At 48.3% G+C, this 13,924-nt stretch overlaps 4 protein-coding genes across 4 annotated transcripts; 1 reads left to right on the top strand and 3 right to left on the bottom strand.

Moving 5' to 3' along the window:
• Positions 1 to 281: 281 nt before the first annotated feature.
• Positions 282 to 3,200, bottom strand: YALI1_E08472g (uncharacterized protein; the record flags this gene model as incomplete). The annotated part of the gene is made up of 1 exon (XM_503654.3): positions 282 to 3,200. The coding sequence occupies one exon, from the start codon at positions 3,198 to 3,200 to the stop codon at positions 282 to 284; it is 2,919 nt and encodes a 972-aa protein (XP_503654.2).
• Positions 3,201 to 4,654: 1,454 nt separating this feature from the next.
• YALI1_E08452g (uncharacterized protein) lies at positions 4,655 to 5,209 on the bottom strand (the record flags this gene model as incomplete). Its single annotated transcript, XM_503653.2, has 1 exon — positions 4,655 to 5,209. One exon carries the CDS (start codon positions 5,207 to 5,209, stop codon positions 4,655 to 4,657), a length of 555 nt encoding a protein of 184 aa, XP_503653.1.
• A 1,201-nt stretch (positions 5,210 to 6,410) lies between these two features.
• Positions 6,411 to 10,967, top strand: YALI1_E08440g (uncharacterized protein; the record flags this gene model as incomplete). The annotated part of the gene is made up of 1 exon (XM_503652.3): positions 6,411 to 10,967. The coding sequence occupies one exon, from the start codon at positions 6,411 to 6,413 to the stop codon at positions 10,965 to 10,967; it is 4,557 nt and encodes a 1,518-aa protein (XP_503652.3).
• A 389-nt stretch (positions 10,968 to 11,356) lies between these two features.
• YALI1_E08382g (uncharacterized protein) lies at positions 11,357 to 12,235 on the bottom strand (the record flags this gene model as incomplete). Its single annotated transcript, XM_503651.1, has 1 exon — positions 11,357 to 12,235. The coding sequence occupies one exon, from the start codon at positions 12,233 to 12,235 to the stop codon at positions 11,357 to 11,359; it is 879 nt and encodes a 292-aa protein (XP_503651.1).
• Positions 12,236 to 13,924: the final 1,689 nt, after the last annotated feature.

Here is a 13,924-nt window from a genome sequence, read left to right as displayed (position 1 = left end):
AAAGACCTAGGTTTCCACCACTTGATTTAACTAAGCAGCTCTTCCAGTGTGTCAGTGGATCAAGTGACTCAGAATCTTATAGCAGTGCTGTTCGAGATCGACCGGAGGATAAGAGACGGTCTTTAAGGCGACACATGCTTCTACTAACTGTGAACTAGTTCCGATACCGAAGTATTCATCACATAACGAAAGTCTTGGTTGATAGCCAAGAGGGGTATTTATTATACATGTCTCTATAGTGACATGATTACTATATGACAACGAGTAAGTAGACGGTCTGGTTAAGCATATCCAAAGTCTCGCAGAGCAGTCTTAACAGCCTCACTGCTGTTTCCAATCAGCTGGTTCACCTGGCCGTTAGTCTGGTTGTTGGCGGCCTGCAACTGCTGAACGAAGAACTGCTTGGCATCCCGAATATCAGGCAGAGGATCAGTAGGCTTGGGGGTGCATGTAGACAGCTTGTTGAAAGAAGAGCCGAATGACAGCGAGTCCAGATCAACCTCCGGAGAAACCTCCTCGGTGCTCTTGGAGATCTCAGAGTTGAGCAGCTGCACCAGCTTCTCCAGAGTGGTGGGCCACAGAGACGAGTATTCGCCTCCGAGGAACTCAGGTGTGCCAGTCAGCAGCTTGGTGCAACCGATGGCGGCGGTCTTTCGCTGAAGAGGACCCTGAACGTTAGGAACAGCGTTGACCAAAAATTGGCCCCAGATTGTGCCAAACACGCCCTTCTCAGCCTGATCAATAAAGGTGATAGGGAAAGAGGGAGTGGGAGCAGTGGCAGCAAGGAAGACCACAAAGTAGGCGAACCGGTTCACAAATTTTTCGGTTCGAGAACCCTGCAGTCGCATCAGCAGAATGACAGCAATATCCTTAAGATGGGGTTGCAAAACCTGGGGGGAAATGTGCAGCATGATGGCTTGGAGAAGGTCGAAGCCAAACTCGTCGTTGACCCGTGACGAGATGAGTTTCTGGAAAACACCCAACAGAGCAAGCAAGTTTTCCTCATAAATAGAGCCGTTCTTGGAGATGATTGCCTTCAGGAGACGCGCCAGAGCAGGAACGTTTCCTCGAGACTCCCACAGCTGAGCCACAACCAAAGTTCGAGCCAATTGTTGGAAGGCAGGGGGCAGAGAGTCGATGGAAGGAGACAGTTCCAGAATCAGCGCTAGCAGCTGGAACACGTAGGGCGAGAACTCGGCGATGTCCTGCTCCAGAATGGTCAGGAAGGTGGGAGAAACGATATCCTGGACAGCTGCAAAGCCAACTACGGGAACGGTGTACTTAAGAAGCACTCCAATGGACTCAAAGGTGTAATGGTTGAATCGGGGGTTGGAGGGGTTCTTACAAATCTCCTGCAGAATGCCAATGAGCTGCTGGAGCAGTTGCTTGCCTGCATCGCCGGTAGCCACGTCGGATCCAGCTACAAGCAGGATTCGCATGATGCACTTCATGAGATACTCGTTCTCAGAGATCTTTTCGGGGGTACCTCCTGCGGCAATGAGCTCAAACAGTTTAGGGAGCAGCTGCTGGGCAATCTCGGCAACCTCAGTCTTGTCAAACACGTTCTTAGCAAGCAGTCGTTCCACAGTAACAGCAGAGTAGGTGCAAACCACATAATTGGTTGACAGCAGATGATTCATCAGCACAGGGAACACTTGGATCAGGTGGTCTCGAGACAGCTGGTTTCGGAAGGTGTAGATGTACTTGATGGCATCGACCTTGAGAATGGGATTTGCGGAGTCGTTCATGAGATCAGGCGCAATGTTCTCGGAGAAGAAGGACAGAATGTCGACAGTGAGGTTGATGGAAGTCACACCAGAAGAGGTGACAGCACCCTTTGCCGCGATACTCGAATATAGATGAATGGCAGTATCCTTGGCCTTCCAGTTAGAGGCAGGGTCTTGCTTGTACAGGTTGAGGAACTGCTCCACATACTCCAGAGCAACCTTTGTGACAGAAGACTCCGCCTTATCGTTGAGCTCTCGCAGGAAATCGGTGGCTGCTCGTCGCCGAGTATCGGAGTCGGATCCCTCAAGGTCTCGTCGAATGTACTCCAGAGGATCATCCTCAAACAACTCCTCGTCGGACTCTCGCAGACTCATGTTGGGCACCACAATCTTCTCAATGAGCTGCTTCAGCACCTCGGGGGAGGAGAACATGTTTGTGTGTCGGGGCACCTTGGCGACGGAAGTCAGGAAGGTGAGTGCTCGCGAAACGAGAATGTCGTACTTGGGCTGTGTGGAGGTGTTGGTCAGCAGGTTCCACACGGTTTCCACAAAGCCATTAAGGTAGGTGCCGAAGAACTCCTCGTATCGCAGCGAGTAGAGCTGGATGGCGTCGCAAATGGAGGCTTTGACCTTTTCGAGAATGCCAGCTTCGTCGTCCTCATCGGGGTCCTCCAGCAGAGGATTTGTGTAGCACAGGTACTTTTTGAGCAGGTTCATAAAGTAGTCGAGATTGTCTTCAAAGAAGGCGGGAATGTCCTGGCAGTTGAGATCAAAGAAGATCTTGAAGATGTTGAACTGGACTCGGAAAAGGATGTCGAGCTGGGCTTTGTTGTTGCTGTTAGCCTCGATCTGGCGATCCACCTCTTCGCACAGTTGCTTGTAGGGCTCTGTGAACTGGTTGAGCACCAGCAGAATCTCACGGTTCAGGTCGTCCGACGAGAAGAGTGGTCGCCACTTCTTGAAGATGGAGTGGGCCACTGTCAGAATGCCGTTGTTGGTGACCATGTCTGTGGGGCTCAATCGGGCCACCAGTGATGTCACCAGGTCCTCCCAATTGTGGGGGAAGTCTGAGTCGGCAATGATGGAGACAGACTCTCCCAGCTGGATCTGGAGACGCTCGGGAAGCGAGATCATCAGACCAACCACCTCATCCTTGACAGTTTTGACCGTGGAAGGCTGCAGAAGATGCTGGCCGTCAGAATTGACCCACTTTCGCTTGAGAAAGTTTTTGAAGAAGAGCGCAGCGGCCAGACGAGTTGATTCCTCCAGATTCTGGGCAGCCACGACATGCAACATGACAATGGGAAAGTCCGCCTGATCCTCCAGCTCCTTGAGCTGCTGCTCGGCTGATCGGGCAGATTGAGGCAGCTGCGACTGCTTGAGCAGCGCGACGACCGTTTCGAATTCAGTCATGGGTGTGGTTGTGTGGTGTGGTGATGGTAGACGCAAAAAAACACACTTGGCGGTGTTCATAAAAAGGTGTGGTAGGACTTATATGCATGCACGAAGGTAGAGTTTGTTTACTTGTGTCGATTTGTGGATTGTGGTTAGGGTTATGTGTGTGTGTGTGTAGAATATAATAATGGCTGATGGGCGGTAGTTTACTATGGGAGATGGTCCTGGGTTGTAAGCTGAATCGAATTCGTCTACTATTGTAACAGGTACGGCTGCTTCATGGACTCAAATAACATTGGCTTTTGGGTCAACAGTCTCTCGCTACTACAAGTACTGTAGTACAGTAATTATACAGTTCAGTCTTGATCAGTTGAGATCTAAATGGGATCGAACATGGCGGAAAAGAGGAGAGAATGTTTTTGTATGTATCATGGGTAAGGAGTATTTGTGGCAGATTATATGACGAGGGGGCGTTTCACTAGCTCCGGTTGATCCTCTTTTTCATCAAGTTCTAAAATGTAACCATTTTTTTGTTTTTATAATCACATTATTCATTAATTTATTTTATATCACCTACAAGTAGCCTACATCGATGTAGGACTGTGAGAACAGGAATCGACAGCTTGTATGACCTCAAGTTGAGAGGATAAGTACTGTCCACTTTGCACGCCACTTCAAGTCGTTCCTTCTTGTAGATCGATATATATTTCAATGCAACAGATTGTTCAAGATTGCATCTGGCAATTCCATTAACTACTACAGCAGCCACTACAATTGTAGCTGACGACGACAGAAGATTCGACTGGCCGCCGTAAAACGTCATGAAACTTCGATATAAGTGACATCCTCGTACAATTTCTCGTTCTGTAGCTCAGCAACATGAGTATCTACGGCGGTACCAGTACATTCTCGACTTCGAATGCACAAGACTTCTTCGCCCGTTGTCATGGCAACGGTGGAGGATATACTGGTGGTATAAGCAGTCATCTCGTAATGATAGGGTCGGAAAGAAACACCTCTCAGAGAGTACTATTTTCTGGAGCTCTTCGTATGCTGAGGATAAATTAGCTATTTACAAGGAGTTGACAAGGATGGCGGATCTGCTGGTACTCAGAAGATCATACATCAGCAGGCTGCGGTTAAAGTGTGTTGTGGTTGGTGAGTCCTAACGACTGTTCAGGGTATCAGTACGTTCACCCTTGTTTCCATTGCTGTATGGTAACACTGTGTTGACGTGATAGCATAACAGATATCGCAGAATGACACAATCTTACAGCAGGAGTGACATCCGCCACTAGCCTGGCCAAGATAGATGGTGAAGCACACAGAGCGATGTACAGAATTGCATCTGATCTGGTGCCGATGGTATCGATGAATGTACCCCACACGAGATGACAGAGGTGGTTCTGTTGATGCGTAATAGCACAAACAACAAGGCTTTGACGCTTATCCGCCATGACGAGCGGGACGACTGTCATGTTCCGTGATCCTGACTATGTCACCAAGACTGGTTCCGGTTCCGTCACTATCCTTTATCGAATAACCTGTTCGCTGAACATCTGTGGTGTGGTGAAAGTAAAAATACTGTCGTCCATCACCATATGTTTCCTGGGTCCATATACCTTGACAGCTCTCAAGTGTGTATCTTTTCCATGTTGGTGGTTAGCTGGAATCAGCAATCGCAACAGGTATGTTTTCAGCACGCCATCTTCTCTCAGTCCATCCAGCACCAGATGCGTCCATCCTTGGGGTTCGTCCAGATCCACCTCTGTCACTTCCAGCAAATCATGGTACCCTGATCCTGCAAGAATTTTGATCTTGGAAGGAGTGTACGACTCGTCGAGCTCGTAATCAGTGTAGATTGAGACCCGTTCGATCGAGACCCGCTTCGAGAAGTGGATATCCAAGTGGTGGGGTTGGGGGCCGTCACTCTGCCAGAACAGTTGGTGGTCGTCCGATCGAAGCGCTTCCACGCCACACCCAGTCTTGTGGGACGACACAGACCAGTGTGCGAGCGAGCCGAGATCTGTGAGCCCCAGCTCCTCCACCTCTTCGAGTCCCTCCGTGAAAGTCGGCTTTTCAGACATGTGAGTGTGTAGAAGCGTGTTTTGCGTTTGATTAAAGTTGTGATAACGGGGTTGTGGATATCAAACCAACAGAGCCAGTTTTGATTAGTTTTGTCACATAATTGAAATGACAAATAAGGGAGTTGCAATCAATGCGCTCTCCCAATATCTAACCGATCTAATCCCTCCAACATACAGATGAAAACTGCCCAAACCGCTCCAGTACAAGCAACTAGAACCGTGTCTGAGTTACACTCCCTCGTACAGTATTAGTATGATTGAGTGTCAGTGTGCTGGAATCACTTGGAGAATGGATCGCGGAGCATAAGTGATTATAACAGACGTGTTGGGTGTCGGTAGACAGCTCTCGTTTGTTCCTATGATGTTCTTAAAACACATGACAAGGGTACAGGTTAAGAGCTGTGCAAACTGATCTCATGTTCGATGCAAAGTTCCTGGAAGTACAATATGTACAATACGGTAGCTACAAGTACGGTACTGTATGTACTGTACCATATGTATTGTAGTCGATGTCCATGTCAAATGTATGGTATCATAATATCATGGCTTTAGGGAAATTACAAGAAGGACAGTTTGTTGTGAAGTTATTATGACATCAGTTAAACCATTGCTATGTACAGTACTCATCAAGTATCTCCTGTCGATGTTCTCGCCTCCCAAGTTGAGTTCAAGTAATAGCTTCAACTACTAGCTACTTACAAAAGTAGTTTAGAGTGCATAAATATCGTACTTGAAATTACCTCGTCATGTCCTCACATGAGCCCAAATACCGTCTAAAACGCCAAATAATTGCGATAGCGTCAAAAATCCAAGCCCATGTCTTCGATCAACTTTCCTACGGTAACTCACTATTTCAACCCCCCCAAACCTCTCTTAAAGCAATGTCCATAATCCACGCCATCAACCGCCTCGTCTCCCCCACCAACCTTATTTTTTCCACTGCCGTGCATATCTGACGGCTGGGTGTTTGGTATATCGACAGACTGAGAGGAGTGTCCTAATCAAACCAACAGCACATTACTGTACCACATCAGCAACGCAGATACAAGTGAGTATGACAGGCGGCATGGCGAATCAAGGACCGCCCTCTATTACCCACCGTCACGTGATCTATGCATATTTCCGTGCTAGTCCGCTAGTGCCTGCCATAGTGCGATATCTACAATAGCAACAGTTGGTACAGTACCATTCTATTACAAACATGGACCGAAGACACTCGCTTCCAATCACACCTTCTAACCCAGTGACCCAGAAAAGCGGACTTGGCTCGGTGTTCAAGTCGCTGACCAAGGGCTTCAAGTCGTCCTCCAGCGGAGCTCCCCAGACTCGGCCGACAGTGGTAGGAGGAGCAGCAGACCAGGAGGAGCTGATGCGCGTGCTTGCGACAGGAACGCCCGACAAAAAGGTCGAGGCGGCCATGGCACTGGAGCATGCAGTCCAAACATACTCGGTGTCATCGATTCCCGAAATCTGGTATGCCGCCAGAGATCTCACCAAGACGGACCAACCCACGGAGTGCCGACGAAGCGGCCTCAAGCTTATGATTGCATGCATCAAGCAGGATGAGAGCGCTACGGGATCGCGACTGGCGTACTTTCAAAGCCTCATCGAGAACTCCAACCTCCAGGACTTTGACCTGCAGCTGGAGGTGCTGCGAGTCCTTACCGACAATGGCAAAAACGTCTTCGACCTGTACCAGTCCGGATACCCCTTCACACACATTCTCAGCTCGTGGCTCAAACGTCTGGCTGCCGAGGCGCAGGACGTGCGTATAGGCCGAATCGACGACGTTACCGCTGCCTCTACAGGAGGAAAAGTGACCATGAACGACAACCTGCAGACCCTTATGAAACTGCTGACCAGCATGCTTCAACACAACTTTCAAATGTTCAACGACGACGAGGTTGGAGCAATTTTAGGTGAAGTGGTGACCATGTGTCGTCGAACGTCTTCCAAATCAGACATTGAAGCGGCCCTTGAAATGTTCAATACGGTCATTCAGAGCGGCTACGTGCCCATCAAGAGCATTCCCGTGGTCCTCGACATTCTGTGCTCCACATATGTCACCATTCCCGACTTGGAAGAGGCCGTTGGACAGTCTTTGACTATGCTGTGCAGTTCCCATGTGGGCCATGCAACAGTTGAAATCATGTTCAGATACCTCCAGGATGCTGGCAAGAACACATCTGGACAAAACGCACCCAATGGAAACACTTTGAGAGGCACTGTTCGATTTCTGCGTGTGCTGGCTGAGAATACCCCTCCTGAATTGAAGTTGGATATCACAATGGGGGCAGTTCTAGGAGCTTACGAGGACTCTTTGCGTCTAGGAAGCGCCAACCACGATTTGGAGGTGTGTCAGAACGTGACGGAACTCGTTCGAAACCAGGAAACGTGCCGAAAAATCACCTACGAAGACTGGGACTCGGACCACTCACCTTACGTGATCATTGCCAGGTGTGCTGAGCAGGAAATGGATGATTCAGCAACAGGCAACCAATCAAGTATGCATCGAACAGGTTCGATTACTAAGACCGCGGGTACAGGTCAGGGCTCAACTTCGCTCTTTGACAAGAAGAGCGCACATTTCGAAACCCGATCACGGCTTAGTAAGCGAGCAGGCAGTATCTTTTCTGCTGACTCCACCAAGGATGGCAAGGAGAACAAGGAGGATAGTGCTGCTCCTGCCCCGGAACCATCCAAGTTGATGTTGTGCATCAGGGATTTTGTGGAGCTTGTTTCTTCTTTGGAACGTAAGGCTGACTTTACTGCACCTAAGGAACAGACCATCCAATTCTATTTGGAAATGGCTCCTTTCTTAAACGAATCTTCTGCTGCTCGAATTGTGCGTCACTTCGAAGACTCGTACCTCTGTTCGCCATTTTCTTCCAACTGGGAAGCCAATACTGAGCTTGTTCTCGACTTTTTGGAGCCCTACTGGCCCGATGGCGTACGGATGCTGGTTCTGGACTTTATGGATAGACTCTACACTGTCTCTTCTGAAGTCAATGATCGAGATATGCTGAACAAGCTGATTTCCATGCTCTCAAATACCTACAGATCATCACATCTGACTACCAAGGTTCGATCGCGTTTGCTGACTCTGCTTACTGATATGAGCAAAAGTGCGTCCTTCGACGTGTTCAACACCATGCTACGAGACATTACAGCTACTGGAGAGGCCCCCGCTGTTGAGCTGGTGTACTCTCTGGGACGAATGTTCGGCCAATTTATGTTGATCCAGCCTCAAAAAGCCCAGCTGGTTTACACCACTCTAGTGAAAATGCTACCCACTTTGCGACAACAGAACTCTGTGGACGCCTACCTTGAAGCATGTCGTTTGTTTGTGCGACTGCGATCCACCGACGACGAATACGTGTACATCACAAACCCCGTGGACATGGATGGACTGTCTGCTTCGTTTGGCCGAAACTACACCGGTCGAGAAGAGGAGTGTGACAAACCGTGGCATTTCCCCGAAGATGTCAAGTTTCTGGACGGTGTTGAGCGGAACAAGCCGTGCCGAAAACTGATGGTGGGTCCTCCTGGCCAGGAGCCCCGGAACGGGGTCTACAGTATCGACACATCGCTTTGGTTCTCAGAGATTCTACAGGTCATCAGCAAGGCTCAGTGTGACTGGGAGATTTACTCTTTTGTCTTGGCTCATTTGGGACCTCAGCTTTCCAATTTGGCATTGTTCAAGTGGTCGCATCAGGACATTAAGGCTCTTAGAGTGGCACTCTCTGAGGGTATTTCCGACCGGCTCCCTGCTGCGTTGAAGATCCCCAAGGACATTTCCAAGCCTGATATCGGAGTGGCCATTATTCGAAACATTTCATCCTTTATTGGCTATGGAGATCTTCTGTCGAGAACAGACGAGGAGTATATTCTTCAAGCATTGGTGGCTGGCTTGTCGTCATGGGAAAAGACTGCTATTCCCTGTATCCATGCCCTGGTTCTATGTTGTTACGAGTTCCCCGTATCTATTCGACGATTCCTGCCCCAAATCTTTACAAAGTTCCAGACGAAGATCACTACTCTCTCTTCTTCTCCCCACATTCTCGAGTTTCTCCTCGCCCTATCTCGAATGCCCTCTCTTACCCGATCATTCACTCAGGATGAGTACAAGCGAATCTTCGGCATGGCCTTCAAGTACATTCAGCACGCCAACGATTTGGCCAAAATGAGCGATGGATCGAAACATCAGGTCAACTATGACCCCACTGGTCCGGATACAAAGTCGTCCACTGATGCGACTCAGTTCAATGGCACCGTCATGAGCCAGTATTTGCTTGCTCTGGCCTACAACGTGATTATCGCTTGGTTCCTTAAACTCGATATTTCCAAACGTCACTTTCTGGCTAAGTTCATTGTGCGAAACCTCATTTTGGCAGACGGAAACCCTGCCGACATCGATCCCCAGTCTCTTGCACTGCTTGATCTGATTCAGCGATTTGCTTTCACTGACTTCGATCTTCAGATGCCTTCCATGATGGGTATCAATGCCCACCTCAAGGACAAGAAGACTTCCACAAAGCAGTGGCTGTATGGAACTTCAGTCATCTCCATCCAGACTGTTCTGACCACTGGAGAAACTCAGTATATTGTCAGAAGACCCACCGGCACTGCTATCATCAATGTGAACCCCTCCGACAAGATGGTCCCTCGACAGACTCAGACTGAGCAGTCTTCCGAAGAGCTATTTTCCCCCAACTACTTCCTTTTGCAGACCCTCCCTACTGATGTCACAGCCGATATCCCCAAGCCCATTGCTCTTGGTACAGATCCTGCTACTACTCGAGCGGTGTCTGCTATTGACCGTATCCCTGTGGTTGATTTTCACAAGGTCGGTGTCATGTACATGGGCCCCAATCAGAAGGAAGAGACGGAAATTTTGGCTAACCAAACTGGATCTCTTCATTACCGGCAGTTCATGTCTTCTCTCGGTACTCTGACCCGTCTCAAGGATAACAAGTCCATCTACACTGGTGGACTCGACACCGAGCAGAATGTGGATGGTGAATTTGCATACTGCTGGAGAGACAAAATTTCACAGCTTGTTTTCCATGCCACTACACTCATGCCTCCCCCTCTGAATCCCCAAGATACCGCCTATGCTTCTAAAAAGCGGCACATTGGCAACGACTATGTTAACGTGTTCTTTGACGAGTCTGGACTCACTTTTGATTTCAATACCATCAAGTCTCAGTTTAACTTCATCAACATTGTCATCACGCCTCACTCGGCTAACTTCGATAAGTCTCACATTTTTGCAGATACCAAGGACGAGCCCAAGACCCCAGCAGACCAGCCCACTCGCTACTACAAGGTCCGAGCTTACCGAAAGGCAGGAGTGCCTGCTATTTTTGCTGCCTGTCACTTGAAGATCATCTCCGAAGGCTCTCTGCCTGATTTCATTCGAAACCTCGTTTTGATCGCCTCCAAGTTTGCAACTATCTGGTACTCCGACGGTCAGTATGTGTCGAATTGGAGGTACCGACTGCAGCAGATTCAGCAGCTAAAGGAGAAGACAGTGGCCCAGGTTGAGGCAGCAGCAGCTGAGAAGAAGAATGCTGCTACTGACAGCAAGGATATGGCGGCCTCGTTCCTCGAACAGCTGCAAGGAGGAGGTGCACCTGACGACAATGATGACGATGACGACGATAATCCGTCTGGACCTGTTTTTACTGAAGATGAAGATACCGGTAATGACTTGCCCTTGTTGAAGAGCCTGGACTTCACTTCGTTCTTGAACTAAGAGGAGGGGTGAGATATATTTATGAAATGATTATGTTAATTATGCTATATTGGAGACCTGTGTTACAATTCGTCCAGTGTGCAAGCTGTGTATTGCCCCCACAGGGATTTTTGGACATCCTTCACCATCGAAAAACATCACTGCAATCCTGTAGGAGTATCATCATAGAAGACTTGAAAAGATTATCAAGGGGAAGAACAATATATACCCAGACATGGCGTAACCATGTAACAAGCTTTGCACGTATAAATCAGATATATTGCTAATTACAGATGCACCGATCAGTGCTGTAGTGGTCTAATACTCATAAGTGGCAGTTGTAGAATCAGGCATCGACACCTCCTTGCATGATCACCAAACTTGTGTTACGCAATCATGTTGCAACTCACTTAGTTATGATCAATCTTCAGGGAGAAATCAACAATGCCAGTTCCTTGGTGGATACTAGAAGTGGAGTAGATGTCAATCTGGTTGGTCAGGTAAGAGCCGATGTTCTCCTCGGTCAGACCTCCACTGCACTCGAGCATGAAGTGCTTGGTACCGTTCCACTTGTCCTTGATGCTCTGAGCAGCCACCTGCAGACCCTTGCCGTCAAAGTTATCCAGCATGATGATGTCTGCACCGGCGGCAATGGCTTCATTGGCCTCCTCCTCGCTCTGGCACTCGACCTCGATCTTCATGGCAAATCCGCACACAGACCGAGCCTTCTTCACGGAATCAGTGATTGATCCAGTGGCCCACACGTGGTTGTCCTTGAGCATAACCATTGACGATAGGTCGTATCTGTGGGGGTCAGCTCCTCCGACAATCATGGCGTACTTCTCCAGCCGTCGCAGGCCGGGGGTGGTCTTTCGAGTGCCGGCAATAATTCCAGTGTAGCCAGCCTTCTTGGCCAGCTCGACAATGTGTCGGGACTTTGTGGCGACTCCGGAGGCTCGAGCAAGGAGGTTGAGAGCAGTTCGCTCGGCCAGAAGCACCTGTCGAACGGGACCAGACACCTTGGCAACAGCAACCTTGCCACCCTTGGGATCCACGTAGTCACCCTCACGCACGCTCCACTTCACCTTGAGCTGGTTTCGGTCGAACACCTCCTGGGCAAAGGGAACACCTGCAACCACTCCGGGAGACTTGCAGTAGAGAGTGGCATGGTGAATGTCGTCTCCAACAACATATCCACCGACGTCGAACGAGGGCACGTCCTCAGACATCCATCGGGTCACGTCGGTCTTCCAGTCGCCGTCAATGGGGAGTAGGTGTGCAAAAGACATTGTGTTATAGTGTGCTGTGTCTCAACAAGTTGCAGTTAAGTCACTGCATCATATTCGTGTGCTTGCACCCGAAGGTGGAGTCATGTGGGGTTTAAAGTTCCGAGTAGCCTCGAGTGGGGCGTGTATATAACTTGAGCTGTAGTAATTTGTCAGAAAATTTGAGGAGTTCTTTACATCAGAAAATCTGGTTTTAATACATCTTTCTCCTTTAGGTCAAATTGGATACTTCTTACCGCTTCCGAAAACACCCCTCTAAGAACACAACCTGAACCAGTCAACTCAAGTACGCACACTCCAGAAGAGATCAGAAGAGATCAGAAGAGATGAAGATATTACGAAAAAAGAACCCGAATTGAAACTTTTCAATTATCCATAAACAAAGTCGTCATGTTACTTTTTACTTGTACGTACGCTTACACTCGTTCCTCTCTCTACTTCGTGCGGCTGAAAGTGGAGCCTGTTTGCTTGTTGGGCTGAGACAGCTATCATCTATTGTCCATAATCCGTGACACAATGAGCAGTTGACTTGCACATTTTGATACTACTGTACAGTACAGTACTGAAGTTTGCGCGTCTTTCTTATATGAGCCTGACAAGATCTCAACCCCCTCCTGCGAACTCCGAGCTGTACACTAACATGGATATTTTCTTCCTCTCCAAGATGCCCCAAGGTTACTGTAGATTGAACCTAATCCAACTACTTGTAGAAGTTCTGTTCCGAAAGTCGTTCCTTCCCGAGTCTCACTTTGTGGGCTCATGGAAGCAGTTACGGGTTATGTAACCACAATAACTTGATATATCTATTGGGGGATATCGTTTTAGACACTTTCTATTCTCCAGCTCCCAAACAGCCCTTTATGTCTGCCTATTTCCTCAACACGTCTTATTTCAACAAAAACGCCAACTACATTTAGAGCTTGTCGAAGAGTCAACAAGATTCGACTTGGACTTTTCCAAAGTACCCCAAATGGCGGGATAATTTCACACAACGGAGTTATATCTGTCTTGAACACTTTGCGCCATTTCCCCGATCCTTAACCTGTTTTCAACACCTTTATATTCCATGCCCTATATTCCAAATTACCCTCCTGCGTTTAGTAGAGTCCCCTAACCCTCGAAGCGTCTATAAAATACTCGCGATTTGTTTTTTCACATCTCACGCGCACAACCAAATGGTGAGTAACACAACACGACAGCTTCTTGGATGATGAAACATTTTATGCAATTTCCAACGCTTACCTTTGAATCTTAATGTAACGAACTGCTTTCCTGAACTTCTTACACCACTGATTTTTGGTATCCAAAACATTGACTAACATCAGTCCCCGCGTATATCCAGTACCGGAATACTTTGAGCACTAAATAAAGAATGAAGATGTGAATGAAAAAGAAGTATGTAGCGATAGTTAGGTTCTTCAGCACTGTATTGCACGGATAATGTCTTGTGCGTGACACCAAACGACTCCGTGGTTTTGTTAGGTTCAGGACACATCAACTCAAGCTTCTTACGGCTGCTAATCTGACTGTGAGCAAGATGTGTCTCGTCAGGAGTTCAGCCTGCAAACAGTTGAGCGTCGTGTTCCTTCGCACCTTACAAGTACAGTATGTACAGTCCCCGTACAAGTACGTCACATAACAGCGATCTCGCCTTAGCTCATTATGAGTAATGTCTACTCTCACTCCAGTTCT

This window comes from Yarrowia lipolytica, chromosome 1E, assembly GCF_001761485.1.
Source record: "Yarrowia lipolytica chromosome 1E, complete sequence".
Classification (NCBI taxonomy): Eukaryota; Fungi; Ascomycota; class Dipodascomycetes; order Dipodascales; genus Yarrowia; species Yarrowia lipolytica.
The sequence above is the reverse complement of the archived record's forward strand: the minus strand, read 5'-3'. Positions and strand labels throughout refer to the sequence as shown.